Raw genomic sequence first — 20,296 nt, forward strand, 5'->3', positions numbered from 1 at the left:
GCAAATTCAGTTGCTGACATCCTTGGTCTTGTACCTTTGCTAAATTCTTCTGAGGAATTCTGCAAACATTCTTTTTCCCTGTATTCTTTAAAAACCCATCTCAGACCACATATATGGAACTGTATGTGGGGTCCAGTGTACTGACAGTTGTGGGTCCCAGATTCAAAATTCAAATGACACAAATACAGACTTCTATTGCTTAACATTACTCTTCTGTACCATACGTGCTAATACTTGCACGTTGCAGCTTGAACGACATGCCCAGTATAATGAAGCAGATGCCACCACTTCCAGTAAAGATTAATGAAGAGCTTGCCAACTCCATCCTTCCCCGGACAAGTCATCTTATGCAGCAATCATAACTCCAAATTCTCAATACTGATTGGGCCTACGAAGACATTCAGCCTGTTGCCTTCAGTTGAGATTGAGATCAACCTCCATCTTGGTGGAATTCACTGGTTTAAATACAGGAATAATCACGTGGGTTGCGTTGATCCAAGTCCCCTTTTCCAGTGTAGAGAAATAATTTGTATGGCCGTAGAAAAGTAAAGATCCTCTCTAGAAATTATCTTTTGTGGGTCAGTTTGGTATATGGATTGATTTGTGTAATGGATGGATGCCTAATTGAACAATTAATTATTTAACTATCTTCTTCATGAGTTCCTTTTTTGCTTTCTTACAAGGTGGGACTGCCAATGGATCCGATTTGGATCGGATCTGGATATTCCATTATGCTTATTGGAATCAACCATCGAAAGCCATACTCAACTGAGTACTTAATTGGCGCAAATCGTTACTTAACCCATACTCAACCATCACAACCAATGTTCAATTTGTAAAAGCCCATAAATACATGCATTTTTTAGTTTGAATTATCTTACTAAATCAATGTTGTTCCATACATACAACAGCATGGTTGTTAAGAAATCAACCATTGGGGATTTGGTTTTAGTTTCATAGAGAGCATTAGTCAAGATTGTTTTCATTTATTCAAAATTCATTTACATTATCTTTTTATTATTAAAGTAAGCCCTAAAAGGGAAGAAAACCAAATATTATGTACAGAAAATATATTAATATGGTCATACATTAATTTGTACTCGTGGGATTGAATTGGGGTGTAAATGGATTGGATTCGTCTGCCATAATTTGGGTTTGGATGGGACTGGATTTGGATCGAGCCTCTTGCGTTGTTATTGAACTGGAAATCCAATCCATTGTCCTAAGGGGCTTGTGCAGAGGTGCACGTCGGGCAGCCTCAACCCAAGAGCAACCTTAAGGCCTGTGTTATGTCTGAGATCGCGTTAATCACTCTACACTAAAATGTGTTTATATATATATATGTGTGTGTGTTTGTATGACTTATATGAAAATATGTTTATATATGTATCTGTATATAGTTGGGCTGGACTTGGGTTAGAATAGGGTCAGGCCAGGCTTGGGCTACCTATAAGGGTTAGGGTCGGGCTTAGTCCAAAAAAATAATTAAACCTAAACTTTTAGGCCCAGACCCAGCATATGAGGATCAAAAATCCAAGTACAACTCATGTAAAATTGTGGGCTGGGTTGGTCCAGGTTCTCGTTTGGCCCGCCCAAGTTTCATGGATAGGATTGTGGCAAGATTTTTTTACAATTTATACAGGCTACTTGGGTTTGATTTTCACAAGCACAAGCTGAATTCTTTTTATAGGTCGAAAAAAGAGTTAGGATATGGAAATAAGCATCAAATACGTTAAAAATTTGAATTTGAATTCGTTTAAAATGGGGAGTTAGCATTAAATAAGGGTATTGTTTGAATTCAAAAGCGTCTTACACAGGGATTAAAGTTAAAAGATAAAAAGAAAAACATCAAATATATATAGTAATCAATGAACTTCAACAAGGGATCAAATTGAAGTGTATTAACAAAAGGAGTATATTGCCCAATGCCCATTCCCTGATACAAAAACAAAACATGATAGAGCCCAATTCGGGGCACATTTGTGGATACCATTGATATGAATGGAATGGATTTGTGTTTTGGCAAATCCACCTGTGCCACATATCCATAACCACCTCATCATCATCATTATCATCATCCATGTCTTATCCCAATTATACGGGATCAGATGCACATATTCATAACCTAAAAAACTAATATATATGGGTCTGTATCAGGAATTCGGATTTGGTACTCACAAAACTGTCTTCACTGCCTTCTGCAGCATGCATTGGTGTTTTATTCATGTGAAGATATTCGTAATGCACGGCTGCAAGGGACTGACGACGGTCTTGCAAGGGCCAAATCTGAAATACAAATAGGATGTCAGTATTCTAGATCTATTAACCACAACACATTACTGGCTGCAAATTGGAAATATCGGTTGTATTTTACAAGTAGTTTGGTCAGCATATTCAAACTCTAGCATTCCTGGTACGTGAGGGACAGAGCAATAAAGTAGCCATATTACTGGGTTGAGCATTTTTAACCAATTAATGCACACACACCCAATGTTCAAAATATCGAAACAGCTTTTGATGCCTTTTTTTATTTTTTTTTTCGCAACCGGTTCAGGGGGCCGTTTAGGGCTCTTCCACCCCCTGAACTGGTCAGGCCCTCTCGATACATCCACTGTAGGGGCGTATCAGAGGAGTCCCAAAATGATACATATCAGCCGATACAGGGCCGATACGTGTCAATACTTTAAACCTTACACACACCTAAGGCTACATCGTAGTGCTGAAGGGTGAAGAGAGTAGTAATAATAATAATAATAATAACAAAGGAAAGTCTTGGGACTATATTTGTACGTACCTCTCTTGATTTGAACTGCTGCTTGTAAGTTGTAACGATGATGGCCGAGTGATTGCAAACCCCATAGATCTAACAGGAGTTATTAGCATATTTAGACTTACCCGTACTGTTAGAATCAGCTATGCGATGAGAGTGGTAAGATCCAACTGGGTGCATGTAATATTATCCGAGAGGGACATGGGATGATGGGAGAGAGAACCATCCACAGTAGGTGTTGAAGTTGACTGCAGTGAATTTCAGCGAGGCTCTGATACCATGAACGACACAAGAGGTTCGAGAGAAAAATCAATCACAAATTTTGGTGATTCGATGGGTTGTTCAGAGATATTCTCTATTTGGTTAGCTTATATACAAGTCAAGCTGTACATGGATAAGAATTATTATTGATAAATGTTAATTTTTTGAAAGTTATTTTCTAGATATATTAATTGATATAAGTTAGACTAGTTACTTAAATAATATCATTATTTTAATTTTAAAATATTAAATATTTATTGGATTTAATAATCTGTAAAATTATAATTATATTGTTATTAATTTTGTGATGAATATTGCAAAAATATAAAATAATTAATAATATGAATATTATTAAGTCTATTATATAAACAAGGAAGTCTAGAAATTTTCTCATTTTTTTCTCATTTTTATTTATTTTTAATTCCATGTCATTTTTGAACAACCAATGAGATGCACTTTCCCAATAACCTAAATAATATCTTCTTCTAAAATTTCTCTTAAACTACCTCCCCCACTATCCCCCACCTTCTACAAAATTATCTCAAATTCCTATTTATCTTCTAAATTATCTCTAATTCCTATTATCTCTAATTTAGTAGAGATTTTCTCTCCTAAATTATCTCTAATTTCTATTTATCCTCTCCCCTACTTTTTATCTATGTCCATCTAAAGAAATTTCAGAAAAGTATGGACAAACCCAATGTAGATTTGTGATTTCTAATGCAGAGCAATAAACATTCAAAAGGTCAACAACCCACAGTTTATGAACCAATGCATGCTCGTGAATTGGCATCAATTTTGAGCTGGCACCTACCCCAACGGTACTTTGGGCCAACAAATTATGACCCTGGGTTGAACTGTCATTCTCACAAGAAAATTTGGATTACAAAATTTAAGAATTTATTAAATATTCTAAAAATGATATTTAAACTTTAAAATATTTATTAAAAACACAAAAAATAATTTTACATTTTTAAAAAATATATCACAAAATTATGTACTAACAATTTAAATTATGTTTTTCCGGATTATCAATTTAAATGTTTTTCAAATATTTAATAATATGTAATAGCTTTAAATAAATACAATTCCAATAACAAAAATTTTAAATATTTTATAGAATATTTAAATGTTTAAATAACTAAATATTTATCATAACTAGATTTTAAATAGTTAAAATAATGAAATTATGTAAAAAAATTGAAAAAATTTCTTCAAAGTTGAAAAATAATTACAATATAATATTGAAATTAATAATAATTTAATATATTACGAAATTAATAATGATTTTATGCAATAATAGTATAAATTATGATTTTATGGATAATTAAATCCAATAAATAATTAATATTTTAAAATATAAATATTATAAATATTATTTAAGTATCTAAATAACTAAATATTTTAAATAAAAAAAATATTTAACATAACTAGATTTTAAATAGTTAAAATAAATAAATTATGTAATATATTTAAAAAATATGAAATATAGTCAAATAATTATAACATGATATTGAAATTAATAATAATTTAATATTTTTACATAATATTGTAAATAACAACTTTCACTTATATCAAGTAAGAATTCGAGAAAATAACTTTCAAAAAAATTGATATTTATTAATAATAATTTTGTACTCTTAATTTGTATTTATTATATAATTATATATACTAAAATTAATATTTATTATATTTTAGTAATTATTTATTGTCTTTTGTGATAAATGTATTTTCAATGATTATGTATAATTATATTTTGTGTTTTTATTTAACAAAAAATTTTCAATAATTATTGTAGATTAAACTACTATTATTGAAAACTTTAAATTTAATTTATTTTACTTATTGTATTTATTGTATTTTTGTTATAACTTATTGATTAATATTTATTAGAGATTAAACTATTGTTAGAGATTATACTATTTATTGACTAAGTTAATATATGTTTAGTACTTATTGTATTTTTTTCATTATCAATATATTTTCAATAATTGTGTATTTTTGTTATAAAATTTCAATAATTATTGGAGATTAAACTACTGTTATTTATCAAAGATGTGACTATTAATTTAACCAAAATTATGAGTGATCATGAGTTGGTTCGGTTCGGTTTTAGGCTATTTGGCCAACCAAATTGACCTGGTTAGGTTGGGGAGTTGGTTAGTTGAAACTAACTAACCTTTTGTGAAAACCAACCCACTCAAGTTGTATCGGTTTGGGTCGATTTTTTGGTAGTCGGTACAAAATATTTAAACTTATAAATAAAATTTAATTTTAAAATTTACAATGCAATTATTAAAAAATAAATTTAAAAATTAGATTTATGATATAAAACATTTTAGACTAAGAAATATGGGAAATTTATTTTTCCATATTAAAAATTATATTTAAAATATAAAATATTAATATATAACCATGGTTAGGTCATTCGGTTTTGGTCGGTTTACAAATGGCCAAAGTGAAACTGATTCAACTTGGTCGAATTGGGAAATTTTGAACCAAAGTCGTCCTAAATACTAGAAAACCGACCAACTCGGGTCGAGTTGATCAGGTTGGTCAGTTTCATCAGTTTGTTGAATAAACCTAACTGAATTAATTATTGTTATTTTTGTATTATAAAAAATTTATTAGAAATAATATATAAATTATGAATAATTATTAATTATTTAAAAAGTTGAAAATATAAAACAATTGTATACTCTTATGTGTTTCTATTAGGGTCATTTTCTAGAACATCCCTTATATTTTGTAACTTACTTATTTAGGCCCATTATTTTTTATTCTAAAAATACCCTTAATACTTTTTTTTGTACAAAAAACAAAATTGACCAAATATAGCCAATAGAGTGGTTGCACGTGTCTTATTAAGGGAAAAAATGATATTTTTTATTTTCTTTTGATTAAATTTATTTAAATGAACATTAGGGTCAACACTGTCATTTTCCACTGTCATCTAATGGAAGATTGATTAAATCCATAATTAAATCCATTGCAAATTAAGTGGTGTTTTAGTAAAATGCTATCTAAAGGGTACATTTTTGTAAATCCATGAAACTATAAGGAGTATTTTAGTAAATGACCCTTTCCACTGTCATCTAATGTTTAGCTAAGTGGCACCTCCCCCACTTTCTCCTAAATTATCTCTAACTCCTATTTATCTCTTAAAATATCTCAAATTTAGTAGATAGATTATCTCCTAAATATCTCTAATTCTTATTTATCCTCTTCGCCACTTTTTATCTACAACTATCTAAAGAAAGTGTCAATTAAAAAATTTTAGAATTATTTAAATATTATAACGAAACTATATACTCACTTTAAAATGTTTTTTAAGACAAAATAATTAATTATAATAGAAATAATAATATTCATATTATTAATAGTTCTATTTTTTTTTTTAAATTTCATCATGAAATTATGTAGTAACAATATAAATTATAATTTTATGACATTCAATTTAAAAGTTATTCAAATAATAAAAATTTAACATTAAAAAATAAAACATTATTTAAATATTTCAATAAGTAAATATCTTAAATAAAAAACATTAAAAATACAAAAATAATTATATAACAAAATATTTAATATTACGTAATAACTTTAAAATAAATAGAACTCAAATAATGAAAAATTTTAAATATTTTACATATTATTTAAATATTTAAATTACGAAATATTTAACATGACTAAATTTTAAATAGTTAAAATTACAAAATCATGTAATAAATTTAAAAAATTTCTTAAAAGTAGAAAAATAATTATAGTAGATTTCATAATCTTCATACTAATAATAATTTAGTATTTTACAAAATTAATAATGAACTATGTACTAATAGTACTAAATATGATTTTATGGATTATTAAATTCAATAAATAATTAATATTTTAAAAATTTAAGTAACAATATTATTTAAATAGCTAAATAATATTTTAAATAACGAATTTCACTTATATCAATTAATAATTATAGAAAATAACTTAAAAAAACTAATAAATATTTATTACATTTTCAATAATTACTTATAAATCTGTTTTTGTTTTTTTTTTTGTTTAATAGAAAGCTATCAATAATTATTAGAGATTAAAAACTAATATTTAACTTTTATAATTTAATTTATTGTATTTTTGTTATGAATTTATTTTTAGTAATTATATGTTTTTTATAATTTATTGATTAATATTTATTAGAGATTAAACTATTTATTTGAGATTACACTATTTATTGTCTAATTTAATATATTTTCAGTATTTATTGTATTTTCATTATAAATTTATTTTCAACAATTGTGTATTTTTATAAATTTTCAGTAATTATTAGAGATTAAACTATTAATTTTGCTAAAATTAGGATTGTTCGAGGATTGGTTTAGTTGGGTTGTAGGTTGTTTTGTCTACCAAATTGACTTGATCAGGTAGGGAGTTTGTCACCTAAAATTGACTGACTATTAGTTAAAACCCGTCAACTCGGGTTATAACGGTTTGGGTGTATTTTTTTGGTTTGTTCAAAAGATTTAATCTTAAAAGTTGAATTTAAATTTAATAATTATAGTGGTATTATTAAAAAATAAATTAAAAAAGAATTAATTTTATGATAAAAATATTTTATATTAAGAAATATGAGAATTTATAATTTTTCTATATTAAAAAAATTATATTAAAAATATAAAATATTAATATATATCTATGGTTGGGTCAATTTAGTTTTGGTCAATTTACAAATGGCCAAATGAAACTAACTTAACTTGGTCGGGTTGGAAAGTTGCTGAACCAAAACCATTTGGAAATACTAGAATAGGAATTAGAGATCATTTAGGAGATAAACTCTTTACTAAGTTAGAGATAATTTAGGTGACAAATAGGAATTAGAGAGAATTTAGGAGAAAGTGGGGGATAGTGGTGCCACTTGGCTTGCATTAGAAAAGCAAATCCTCTTTCTTTATCTTTTGGTTATTAGAGATAATTTAACCTATATTGTTTCCTTATTGGTTTAATGGGTAATTATTTGTAATTTAAAAAATTAAAAATTAAAAAAATACAAAAAATTAAGAAGGGGAGTTTGAAGCAAGTAGAGGCATGGTTACATAGACAACCTTGCTTTCTATATATAGATAGATTGATAACCTCCAAGAGATCAAGTCATCGAGGTATTGTCAAATAAGGATGTGGTTGTTCAGATTATTTCTGCCAAACTGCGGAAGATCAATCTTAAGAAACTAGTAGAAACTGATCAAGAACCTGCATTCTATGTGGATTCCTAAGCTCTCTTGGTCTGGCTTGTGGTTACCTTTGCTGGACCATCGTTAGGTGTTCTCCTTGACTAATGGGAGTGTTTAAAAATAAGTGATTATTTGAATAAACACTTTTGGGCAGGGACCACACCAAAGAGAACATATTTGTATTTGGGAAATAAGAACATATGTGTTTTTTCTCATTAATATAATTTTAATCTCCGTTTGGTTTGTGAGGTCGATGGGAAGGAATACTATGGAATATTCCAGAATATTCTTCCTTTCCCATGTTTGGTTTGTGGGATGTCATAAGACTGGATGGGGAAAAGGTGGGATTATAGATCCCAAATCTTGGTCCACATCCCATCCCGTCCTTCCCATCCCACAAACCAAATGCAGCCTCAGTTACTGAAAAAATATCACATATTTGTGTTTCGGAAATAAGCCCTAATAAATATTTATTCTTGAATAATCATTTACTATTCGAGAAGCCCAAATTTTGGGCTTATTTTTAAATGCTTGTTTCCTTTCTGGCCAGTCTTGTTTCCTTTTGAGTGTTTAATGGATAAAAGCACTTGCTCAATAAGCACTTTTGTTGTTCAAATAAGCACTCCCAAACAACGCCTAAGCAATCCAAGATTTCAGCTAAGCATGCGCTGATATCCTCTTGATTCTTTTCATTGTTATTTACCCTTCTGCATTCTTCCTTCCCACGGTCTGAGATGCTCTAATACCAGAATGTTGAGCACCTCCTCCCATTGGCGAAAAGAAAGGTTATTGAGGTTTCCATGAGCTTTATCAAGTATCTCATAAAAATGCAGAAGTTTCTATTCATTACAAAGATTGATAGGTATCCAATCATACTTTATTATGTGCTTGAGAAATATTGTGCACTCTAAGATAAGGATTAAATTTTCAGCCTAGTTTTGCCTTAATTTGTACAAGAAAGAAATAATCTTTTTGTATCAATGAAAGAATTCACTTCATCATTTCTAGTGCAAAAGAACTTGCCAAGATGGACTCTTCTTAGGAGGAAGTGTCCATCACTCACTAAGAAATCATGACCTCCTGCAATATTTCTCAACATCTTCTGAATTTCAGTTAGTCATCTGTTTCTATTTTCTTTCTCCTCTTTACAGTTTGCAAGCTTATCTCTTGGATCTTCCTCCTCTGTCTCTTCAACTCAGTGGTACATTGGGTGTTTAGACAATATCTGAGCAACTATATATAGTGTTGGTTATGGCATTGATTTCGGTTCCAGTTCATTATAAGCATCCACCTCAGTTGCATCAAATTCCATCATACTGGCTCTGGCTGAATGAGGTTTCACAGACGACCCTTCATTAAAATGGCGTTTCTGGTCATGATGAAGTTTTGTCATCCATGTCAGAACCAATGCCACCATGATTGTTGAGAGGACAACCATTGATGCCCACACCATCCTGACATATTTCTTCATTGGACGGCAGTGCCTGGAAAGGATCTCACTGAAAGCATCTTTTACTAACTGGCAGTCTACCAGGCTTTCCATACCAGGAAAGGAATTCAGTAGATTCTGAATCGAGCTTGTGTATGCCTCCACTGTTTTAAAATCAGCATCTGAAATGAGCTCTCCTGTACAGGTTCCAGTATTCCCAGAACAAGTGAATGCCTTCAAAACCTGCAAAAAGACAGCACATAAGAGTAAAGGAAAATTAGTAGAAAGGTTTTTTGTTTGTTGAGAGCTCATGTGCACACCAATCCATATCACTTGATTCTTCATCTTCTTTGGAATATTATTAGGCCATATTTGGCTCAACTTTCATTCTTACCCAAGATGAAATTCTAAAATGAACAAGAATGGGTAAAAATAAGCAAATGAGAAAATATTGCTATGAACCAAACACTTTTTTCCTAAAAAATGAATTCTTTTCAGACTGGAAGTGCCTTGTTCATTTTCATTCTTCAAAAATACTGTGTCGGTGGTCATAAACTGCCAGCCCAAGTCTCCAAAACCATTGGCATAGATGTTTATTAGCGGATGGTTGGGAGTAGCCAAGGTCTGTTGGCGTAAGTTTCTACGAAATCTGCTAATAAACATCTATGGCAGTGGTTTTGTAGACCTAGGTCAGTGGTTTATGAACGCCATCATAGAGTTTCTTTAAATAATGAAAATGAGCAAGATGAGACATTATTATTTTTCATGCTGCAGGCTACCTTAAATTTAATTCTAGGGGCTGATTTTTCATTTTGAAAAGAATGAGACTCATGGCAAGAATTTTGTAACCAAGAACTCTAATATTATTCATTCTTACCCATTCTTGCTCATTCCGAGCAAGAATTAAAAGAGTGAGGCCCAAAGCAGCAAGCCAAACATGGCCTTGACTGCATGCAACAAAATTTCCACTTTACCCTGTAAAATGTAAATATCATTGATCAGCTATTTGGTAGTGTTGCATTGAGCCTATTTAGTCCTAGGAGATCCTTTTGGAAGGATATCCATAAGACAGTGGGGATCAACATTATTTGTGTGCCAAAATGCTGATTATCATGCAACACAGACCGTTATATCCACCCTATTATCCTGTGTTTGATCGGTTAGAAAATAAGAGAAAGAAAGTTGAGGGTAAGTTCTCAAGGATCAATTTCACAAAAATAATTCAGAACTTTCACTCAGCTTTCTGTTTTTTTTTCTCACTTAAGTAATATCATATATACCAAAAACAGGCTTGGTGTCTCATCTTTAATTTTTGACATTTATGAGTACCTGGGGAATGTCTCCTATTTTGATTGTGTTGAGAGGACAATTTTCTGGTTGGTAATTGTAATCTGGTGGTGCCGAGAAAGGGTTGCAGATATAAGCAATATTTGGAAAAGTGGATGCCTTCAGTTCTGATATGTTTGCATTCACCTGTAATATTTTATTGTAAAAGAAGTCAGAACTCAGAAGAAAGCTAGATGCAAGTTGATAAATTTATATAGAAAGCCCAGGGAATTCCTATCTTATAAGAAGTGATTGGATTAGGAAAGGAGAACTGGATGCCAAGGAAATCCCGTGCTGAATACATGAATAATTAATTTATCATTTTCTGATCTCAAGTTGAGATAGTTGCATATTGATATTCTCTCTCTCTCTCTCTCTCTCTCTCTATATATATATATATATATATATATGAGTCGGGATCTCCTGCCCACGTCTACACATATAACATTGTAGTCACACATGGAGAACATCCCATCCTCCTACATAGTATTATGCATGGGGAGATGTTCCCATGGGGGTAGTGTGTTGTGGGTAGACATGGGCAAAGTTCTTGTGGGCAGGAGATCCGGAGTCTATATATATACCCTTTAGAATTTTGTGTTTTTGTTTTGAAATTTTACAAATAAGAAATTAAATATGGGGTTATTTAAGCTTACCCACCACTAATCAAACTCATTCACAACCAATTCAGTTAAGAAACAGTATGTAACATGGGCATCTTTTTAACATCAGTCCATGCATCGCATGGGTCTCTTCTAGTAAGATACTAAAAAGAAGCCCTAATTAAATGATATAAATGCTAGCACATTCTTGCTAGGGTTTAAATAGATGATTAAGAAATAGCAAAAATATATAAAGGATCCTCTATATGGACATAACAATATGCCAAACAATGTAAATATTGTGTAATCTATACGAATTTTGTGGTTTTTTGGAGTTAAAATATAAAAAAAAAAAATCAAACAGGGGCTACTTACAACTGATCCAACTGAATTGAATCACTCCCTTTTAACATGGGCATCTTTTAGCACCAGACCATGTGATCGGATCTCTTCTAGCTTCCTTTCTATTCCTTAGTTTTCCACACAGCAACAACTTTTATCTTTTAAGTTTAGTTGATTTGCCAATAAATATTTCTCTTTTTTTTCTTTATTTCTTTCTTTATTTTCTCTTTTTGGTGGTCTTATTTACTCAATCCCCTGACTTTCCCAAGGGATAGGTCAGTTTGAACATGCTCCATCACGTAGTATCATATTTCCACAATCAACTTGCTCTTATTTTCCCTCATGTTTCACTTTGAGATTAATGATTTGTAATCACTAATGACCAACTTAATGTGTCTTTCTATATTGTCTGTCTATTTATGTCAATCTTCAATAAATTTCAATTATTAGCAATTTGATTTTAGTTCAGAAAGTTACTACTATTTATTTGGAAAGACTGCACAGAAGAAGACTAGCAGAATAAATGAAGAGATCCATTTGGCAACTTAAAGACAGAAGAACATCAAGTTATGTACTAAAATCTACAAATTCCTTTACCTGATTCACCAAATTATAGATTCCTTTGCTGACATCTTGTAGGACTGGTTTTGCTGAAACTAGTTCATCACATGGAAGGATTGAGCCCAAGGTGCTGTTGCTTGGATCTTGTTGGAAATCTTCAAAAGCTGTGCATGTGTCGCCAGTGAACCTGCAAATCAAATATCTTCCATTCTTAGGAGATTTTCAATCTTATACATTTTTCTGCATTTATTAAGTTCTTAATTGATTCTATCTCTTCCTTATTCACAATCGTAGAGAAGTAATGGATTCTTGATAAGATGTGAAACTGTAGAACAAGAAGAATAAAATTTACCTTTCTAGAAAGAAATAAATCCCAAAGCCCACCCAACACAAAACTGTCAATATCCAGCATACTATAATAAGCCTGAAACAGAAAAAGGTGTCCTTGAGACAGCTTCAAACTCATGCCTTGAGTTCTCATGCAGGATAATCCAGTCATTCAAGTAAAAGAATCAAATTTACAGTACTGAACAATAACAATATCATCATGGGGGAACCATTTTTATATGCAAAGAGCATGTGGGGAATTGTGACCTACTACACAATAAGTCCCATTCTTATATCTACACATGATGATGATGACCGGATATGTTGACATTTTAAGTGGATTGAAATGAAGTTACTTACAGGTGAAATGCTCGGGGCAACTTCAGATATACAGAGACTGCAATAGGATAAATTTTAGAATGGATTAAATTTGGAATTTTGGATTGATTAAGCTGAAATTTTAGGTTAACCTATTAAAGCATTATAAGGTAGTTAATTACCTGACAGTGCAACAACAGCAACCAGGTTTAATGAAATAGCCACAGTTGTTGTTGCATACCTGCAAACAGAAAAGCATGTTAGTATGGGAACTGCAAGCATCTTCCTTGTGAACAGTATCCCTGATTGAACTGTGTGCTTAAATAGGAAGAGGAAATGAGAACTACGCTATCTTTAAACCCCTGTTGATCAAACGCCTGTTCTTTCTAGCCTGCCTTTCTATGTCTGCAGCTTGATAGTCAAGCCTCCGGGATGTAGAATTAAGGAAGCCAGAAGCCTTTCTAACTTCTTCAGATGATTTTAAGTTGTCGCGGATGTCTTTCATTGCCTCTGTTGTGTTGTATAGGGTCCTGGATGCCTCATTTGCTGTGTCCATGATGATATTTATCACTGTTTTCGCCCTCGAATGGAATCTTGAGGTCCCACCAAGAACAACTCCAGATGCTATTCTGCAGAGATATGGGGTGTATCAGGGTTTGCACTTTGTTAGATGATGATCAGAATTACTTTACGCATTGTTCTTTATTGAGCACAGACTGCAGGGACTTACATGGCTAGAAATGTGAAGATAGTCCCCAAAAGAATAGGCCAGAGATAATGCTGTTTAGAGCAGGCTTGTCTTCTCTTGAGCCTTCTCTTCTTTGTGCAGCATAGATTGGTTGCGAGTAAAAACCCACCATAAATCATGCCACACAAAAGCCATATTATCCCAATGGCATATCCATATACTCCTGTAAATACAGTTGACTATAGAAAGCAACAAAATGGAGAATAAAAAGTTCAGTCAGTTTTTCTTGTTTCCTTCCCCCCTTTAAAATAAGCAAATACAGATGATGATGATGATGATGGGTAATAATTTACTTTGTTTTTCATGTAAAAGGAACAGATTTTAGTTTGATTTCAGGTAGAGTAGTCAATGAAGTGATCATACTGAGATTGGGTATAAACCCAATTTGGGTTCTAATCATTTGAGATGTCAATGGGTGGGATATGGGCATGTCCATATATACCCAAATACAGGACCCATTATACTCTGATTAGTAGGGTCTGGTTCCATCATAATCAGGTCCAGTTCAGTCAATAAATCTTAGATGCGTTAGAAATCAGGTCTAAGTTTGGACCTGGTTGGTTGGAACCTGATAAGCAGATGAATATATAGAATGTTGAAATTTAGAGAAGGGAAGCAAGTAAATCCAATTTTTTTCTTTTTCTTTTTCTTTTTCTTTTTGTTTTTTGCTCTATGGGGTAACACAACGTGGGGTAGCCTATCCCCAAACCCATGGTCCCATGCCCCTAACCCTTGTGCAGACGGGATTCGATCCCAAATCTTTGTTACAACCAGCAGGAGACCTTATCAACCAGGGTGCAAACTTCTTAATGGCTTCATGGCATGCCATTTTCACAAGTTGAGCTCGAATAGCTCATGAGAAGTTCAACTCATTGCCACCCCTAATTAGTACACATAAACCAATAAGCAATTCAATTCAGTCAATTTGGACTAGGTCATGGGTAAGCATGAGCTTGACATGGATCGGATGGTCCGGATCCATTGAGCCCTCTTATGGATACAGTGTAAAAGAAGAAGAAGTAGAATCTTACACTCCAGTAATGCTTATTAGTTATGTCATAGCCGCCTCTATATTTCTTGAAGTGATCCAAGGGGTCCACCCTCACTGTACCATCATCCCTCTGTTTCTTCGGTGCTGATCCAATCTCACTTTGAAGCAACTTCCTGCCTATAAAGTGATTCATTTATTAGCTATCTTCCTTCAGTTATCTCCTTGTGTTGGGAAGAGGAGATATGCAAATCAATTCAATAAACTGAAAAAGTATTTTCAATTATGCCAAGCCTTATCCAGTTATCACAATTCACAACAATCTAAGTAATTCTGAGAGTTCTGCCAAGTTTGCCAACTCGGTTCAGGTGAAGTAAACGGGTTAGGGTCAGGTTGGGCTTGATCCGGTTTCAGGTAAGGTTTAGGCTGAGGTATTCCTGTGGTTATGATGGACTGGACCTATTTAGTTGAATTGGGTTCTGGTTCGGGGTTGAGACAGATCCTTGCTGAACCCGACTAAGTTGACATCCTTATTAGGGGTTGAAAAATGTGTTTAAGGTTGGACTCGGATGGGTATGGGCTTTTTTAGTTTTGATGTCAAGCAATAGGAGAATCAAAATTTTTAATCCAAATAGCCCATTTTTTAGAGCCCATGGTCCCTTAGCCCATATACATGGTCCATTAAATGTCCCTTAGGTGTGGGTCCTACAGAAAATAATTAGATCCATATTTGTATAGCAAGTAATACGTTCCTGAGATTTGGATAAATCACTTAACCATCAGTGCTGAAAATTGTTAATAATATTGTCCCTTCCATAATGTCACTTTTTTTTTTGAATAAAACAATTATTGTACAACTTCACCTCTAGAACAAACAATATCGGTAAACTCAGTTACCTGGATAAGTATTTTCAAAGAAACATTTACCCGGATAAATGACTTACCAAGACAGAACAAGGCCTTAATCCTAATTCTATTTATTATGCTACCCTTGGAAAGTTGAACAAAGCAGCATACAGGCAAGAGCCATGTTAAGGGTATATATTGTTTAGATTCATAGACAATACAACTATACAATTTCATCATTCAACACATCAAGAATATTTTATTGCTGACATGGCAGTTGTTGTTATTTTCAAAAACAAAACCAACTTTGTCAAACACCCCCTTAATTTGGGTCATGAATTTGACAAAGGGATAGGCATGTGTTTTAAAAGCCGATTCAGCAGTTCTACCATCCGGTTAAATCCATCAACCTGTGATGTCATAAATTGAACAAAAAATAAAAATAAATAAAATTATAAGAAATTAAAAAGTAAATCAAACTGAATATGTTTATATTCATTGAAAAATCTACTATAATAGAAAGGCAAAACTTTGAATTTTCATGAATACCTCCTAACTGATTAGCACTTTTGTGATGCCAATTGATTGGTTTTAAGTTTTTCTGGTATCATACCTTTCTACTAACATAGTTGAATAAGCTGAATAAGTATGATAAATGAAAATTTTTGTTATTAATGAAAGAAATAACTACAAATACAAAATAATAAATAAGAGAGTCATTTATTAAATATATCATATAGTCTGCATTTTATTAAAACACCCCTTATAGTTTACAAATTACAACCTATTTACTTAGTGATCTTATATTTGTTTTACCATTTGAACACGGTAACATGATAATCTAAACTAAGTAAAAAAGTGTTTATCCATGGTTGTTTATTCTAAAAATATTCTTAAACTGAATGGAAAATGTTCAAGGATACGGATCCATGGTTGTTTACTAGGAGAAAAGATGACATTTTTGTTTTTATTTTCTTTTCATTAAATTTATTTGAATGGATGTTAGGATTAAAACTGTCATTTTCCACTTTCAACTAATGATAAGTCGGTTAAGTAAATTGATTGCAAACTATAGGGGATGTTTTAGTAAAACACAAACTATAGGGTAAGTTACTAGGTTTTAGTAAATTCAAGAAATTATAGAGTGTTTTAGTAAATGACCCTAAATAAAAAAAAAAAAGAGAATTTATGTGATTAATGGCATTGTAAATTTATGAAAATATAAGACAAAACTCATATATTATGGCAAAAATAATTTCTTGTAAATTTACCTGCTTCAGAACTATACCAATGCCTAAGTCCTATTTCTCGCTCCGTGTAATGACGCTCATATAGAGGTTCTTCGGGGGCATAAGCCCTAATTTCCATAAAATTCGTGGCTAGAATTGTCAACACGAAGAATGCAACAACTCGTGTACATTTGGTATAGTCCATCTTCAAAACTCAAAATCCTATCATTATGTCAAAAAAGCAGGTGAACATTAGAGATTTCCATGATCTTTTATCATATTGCCCATAAGAAAAAGGTCTTTTAACATATTACCCCTGTGCCATAAGAAATCAAAATAGGGCTGCAAATGGATCCGATGGGATTCGGTAAGAGTATATTCGATCCGGTCTGTTAAGAAAATCCGACTGATTTGATAAAGATCTGTGGGATTTTTAAAAGCATGATTTGAATTCAAATTTGAATGTATTATCGGATATCTGATTCGATTATAATTATATAATTATATTTATATTATGTAATATAAATAATATATAGAAATATATATATATATATATATAATATGTAAATAATATATAATATATAATATTTTATAATTAATGGACCGGATCAATTAATATCTGAATTCCAGCCATTAAGTTAATGTATCAACTTTTCTGATCCGATCGAATTTGTTAGGATCAAGAGGGATATCTAAATTTGCCTCTTAGCAGATCGGTATCAGATCTGCTCCGACTTATTTGCAGCCCTACAAACAAGTTAGAAAATGATAGAGAGGGATCTTTTACCATATTGCTAGGTAGAGAGAGATCAAATAAGTTTGGAAGTGCTTAAAAATAAGTGCTTATTTTGGGAATACTTAAAAATAAGTGCTTATTGGAATAAACACTGATTTTGGGTCAGGACCTATGGCAGTGCAAATGATTTGAATGCAAATTCTGACCTATTTTTGTTTCAAATTTTAACTTATATTGTTTGATTGCAGTACAAATGAAATATTTTAAGACATGAAGCAGAATAAAGTAAAACCCAAAAATAAAATTAAATGAGAATTTGCATTTTTTCCATTTGCACTCCTATGCCTTTGTACTAGTGCAAATAAAATTGCACTGTAACCAAACATAGCCTTATTTGCATTTGAGAAATATGCCCAAAATAAGTAATTATTCTGAGAATAATCACTTATTTGAGAAGTTCAAATTTTGAGCTTATTTTTATGTGTTTATTCAATAAGTACTTATTTCCTTTCTACCTATCTTGGCCCACCACATCATTTTAAAAATATCTATACTATCCCTATTTAAAATAAGTGTTTTTTCACCAAATACTCATAAGAGGTTATAATAAGCACTTATTTTAAGTACTTAGTCAATAAGCACTTATTGAATGGTTCCCTTCCGCATAAAGCAGGAAATTTAAATTTATCTACGGTATTGTAGAGAAGAAAACAAACCAAATGAATATATAATTTTGTGTTTATATAATTTGAACTTCAAGGCAAGAGCCAAAGGAAGACGATTACAATTCATGTAAACTTACCAGAGTTCAAAATCCTCAAGTCTCTGATGCAGAAGCTCCTACTTCCAGAACACAGAGAAACCCTCAAGCTTCGATTTAAAGCTCAGCTCTTCCCAGTCTCTATTGCTTTATAATGGCTTGAAACTTACAGAATTCATAGAACCCATGTCTAATATCTCAAGACCTATGTCTCGTTACAGTGAAAATTGATCAAACTCAGACTCTAAATGTTCGATCATATTCAGTTTCTATTATTACTCAAATCCCATCTCTGCAAGACTAAAAACTCAAATTTCCAATCTCCAGGTTTAAATAAACAAAACCCATGTCTAGAAACTGAGAAATTCCAACTGAGGCTAAAGAAAAGTCCTTTCTGTATTTCTGAAATCTCATCTTCTCAAATAATCAAAACAGCCACTTTTCTAGAACCCAGTTCAAAGAACATATACGCGCAATCAAGTGGAGGCTAAAGACCTCAACTGATTTCCAAGCAAATTATTAATCTCGAATTCTTCTTCATAAATCACCAAAAGACCCGTGTCAAAGAGACCCACTTGAAAAAAACTTCCTTTCCGAGAACAAGATGAATAAGAAATAATTGTTAAGCGTTAAAAGTGTACAAACTATTAAAATGGTCAAAAAACAGGAACAGAAACAGAGTTTCTGGTCAGCTTAAACGACAATTGCTGGTCATGGGTATAGTCGTCGGTCTTCACGTCCCTTCTATCTTATGTAAGCGTCTGACGGTCTGAACTTGACTCAGCGGAAGAGACAGTTTGGCTTTGCTTCTTTTGTCAAGCCATGGTTTTCAAACCGTCGCTCTCCCGGATGGTCGGATCATTCGGCCTGAAAATCGTTCAAGCAATCGGTTCCGTTTTATCTCAAATTCGGTCCCTAGCCAAAAACTGTTGAATCAGTCAATGATCTATTGACTCGTTGACTCGTTCAATAGTTTTTGGCTGTTTTTTGTTTTTAATTATTTTTTTATTTTTTAAAATTTTTGTCAAAATGGACCATCCATTCGAACTGGATGGACAAACCATTGAACCAAAAACCGGTGGCCAGAATAATTCTATTTCCGGCTCGTTTTTTAAAACCACGTATCAAACCATGTCATGTGAAAAGGATAACAGAGGAACTGTAACACAAAATTTCAATGTTTTAAAAAACGACCCAGAACTGAAGCCGTTCTGGCCATCAGTTTGACCATCCGATTCAAATGGATGGCCCATTCTAAACAATAAAATTAAAAAAATTAAAAAATATAATTTAAATAAAAAAACAGCTATAAACCATCAAACAGATCGACGATTTGATTACCCAGATCAATAGATCATTGACCAATTCAATATTTTTTGGCTAGAAACCAGGTTTTGGGTAAAACGAAACCAATTACCTTAAGAATTCCTGGGTCGAATGGTGCCGTCTGAATCAATCGCGGTTCAAAAACATTTCAAAATTTCCCTTATTCTTCTGTTGGTGGTGGGAATAAATGAATGGTAGACTTTAGGCTCCCTTTGCTTTCCGGCTTTCCCTAGAAAACTAATGTGTGTGTGAATAGAAGAAATATTCAAAGCCTTCTCAATTAATTCTTGAAAGAAGGAAAGTGGATGGGGTCCACTATAAGATTCTTTTGGATTACAATTATTTTTCTACTTTTCCTTGTGAAAAGGGTGAAAATTTTTCATCCTAAATTAGGCATAATGCTATTGTGTGTAAAAATGTCTTTTTTTGTATGATGTGAAAACAATTATGAGCCACATTCCCACCATGTGAATTGGCATGCTTATTCTCACTCTATTAACTTAGCTCCCAT

General features: G+C 32.0%; 2 protein-coding genes across 6 annotated transcripts in view; one reads left to right on the forward strand and one right to left on the reverse strand.

The window, feature by feature from the left end:
- Positions 1–656, forward strand: part of LOC148845964 (uncharacterized) — a 62,980-nt gene extending 62,324 nt beyond the window's left edge. For all 5 annotated transcript variants that reach the window (XM_088955050.1, XM_088955052.1, XM_088955053.1 and 2 more), the window contains one exon: positions 248–656. In XM_088955050.1, the coding sequence (XP_088811176.1) occupies positions 248–362 (115 nt within the window). In that variant the 3' untranslated portion in view covers positions 363–656. The remainder of the gene's footprint in view (positions 1–247) is intronic.
- An 8,560-nt stretch (positions 657–9,216) lies between these two features.
- Positions 9,217–19,328, reverse strand: LOC148845966 (uncharacterized). The gene is made up of 11 exons (XM_088956157.1): positions 18,502–19,328; positions 17,006–17,185; positions 14,932–15,068; positions 13,883–14,079; positions 13,500–13,781; positions 13,335–13,393; positions 13,195–13,231; positions 12,860–12,931; positions 12,544–12,694; positions 11,006–11,149; positions 9,217–9,919 (listed from the first exon to the last, which is right to left on the reverse strand). Exons 2-11 carry the CDS (start codon positions 17,166–17,168, stop codon positions 9,497–9,499), a joined length of 1,665 nt encoding a protein of 554 aa, XP_088812283.1. The 5' UTR covers positions 17,169–17,185; positions 18,502–19,328; the 3' UTR covers positions 9,217–9,496.
- Positions 19,329–20,296: the final 968 nt, after the last annotated feature.

The sequence above is a fragment of the Nelumbo lutea genome, chromosome 7 (assembly GCF_056320005.1).
Source record: "Nelumbo lutea isolate HS-2025 chromosome 7, American lotus-T2T, whole genome shotgun sequence".
NCBI classification, from domain to species: Eukaryota; Viridiplantae; Streptophyta; class Magnoliopsida; order Proteales; family Nelumbonaceae; genus Nelumbo; species Nelumbo lutea.

Coding starts and splice junctions, on each gene's coding strand:
- LOC148845966 (XM_088956157.1), bottom strand. CDS start 17,168: ATGGACTATACCAAATGTACACGAGTTGTTGCATTCTTCGTGTTGACA. Junction 12,932..13,194: donor TTGCCCCGAGCATTTCACCT/GTAAGTAACTTC, acceptor TTTCTGTTTCAG/GCTTATTATAGTATGCTGGA. Junction 9,920..11,005: donor AAATAGGAGACATTCCCCAG/GTACTCATAAAT, acceptor GTCTTTTTGCAG/GTTTTGAAGGCATTCACTTG.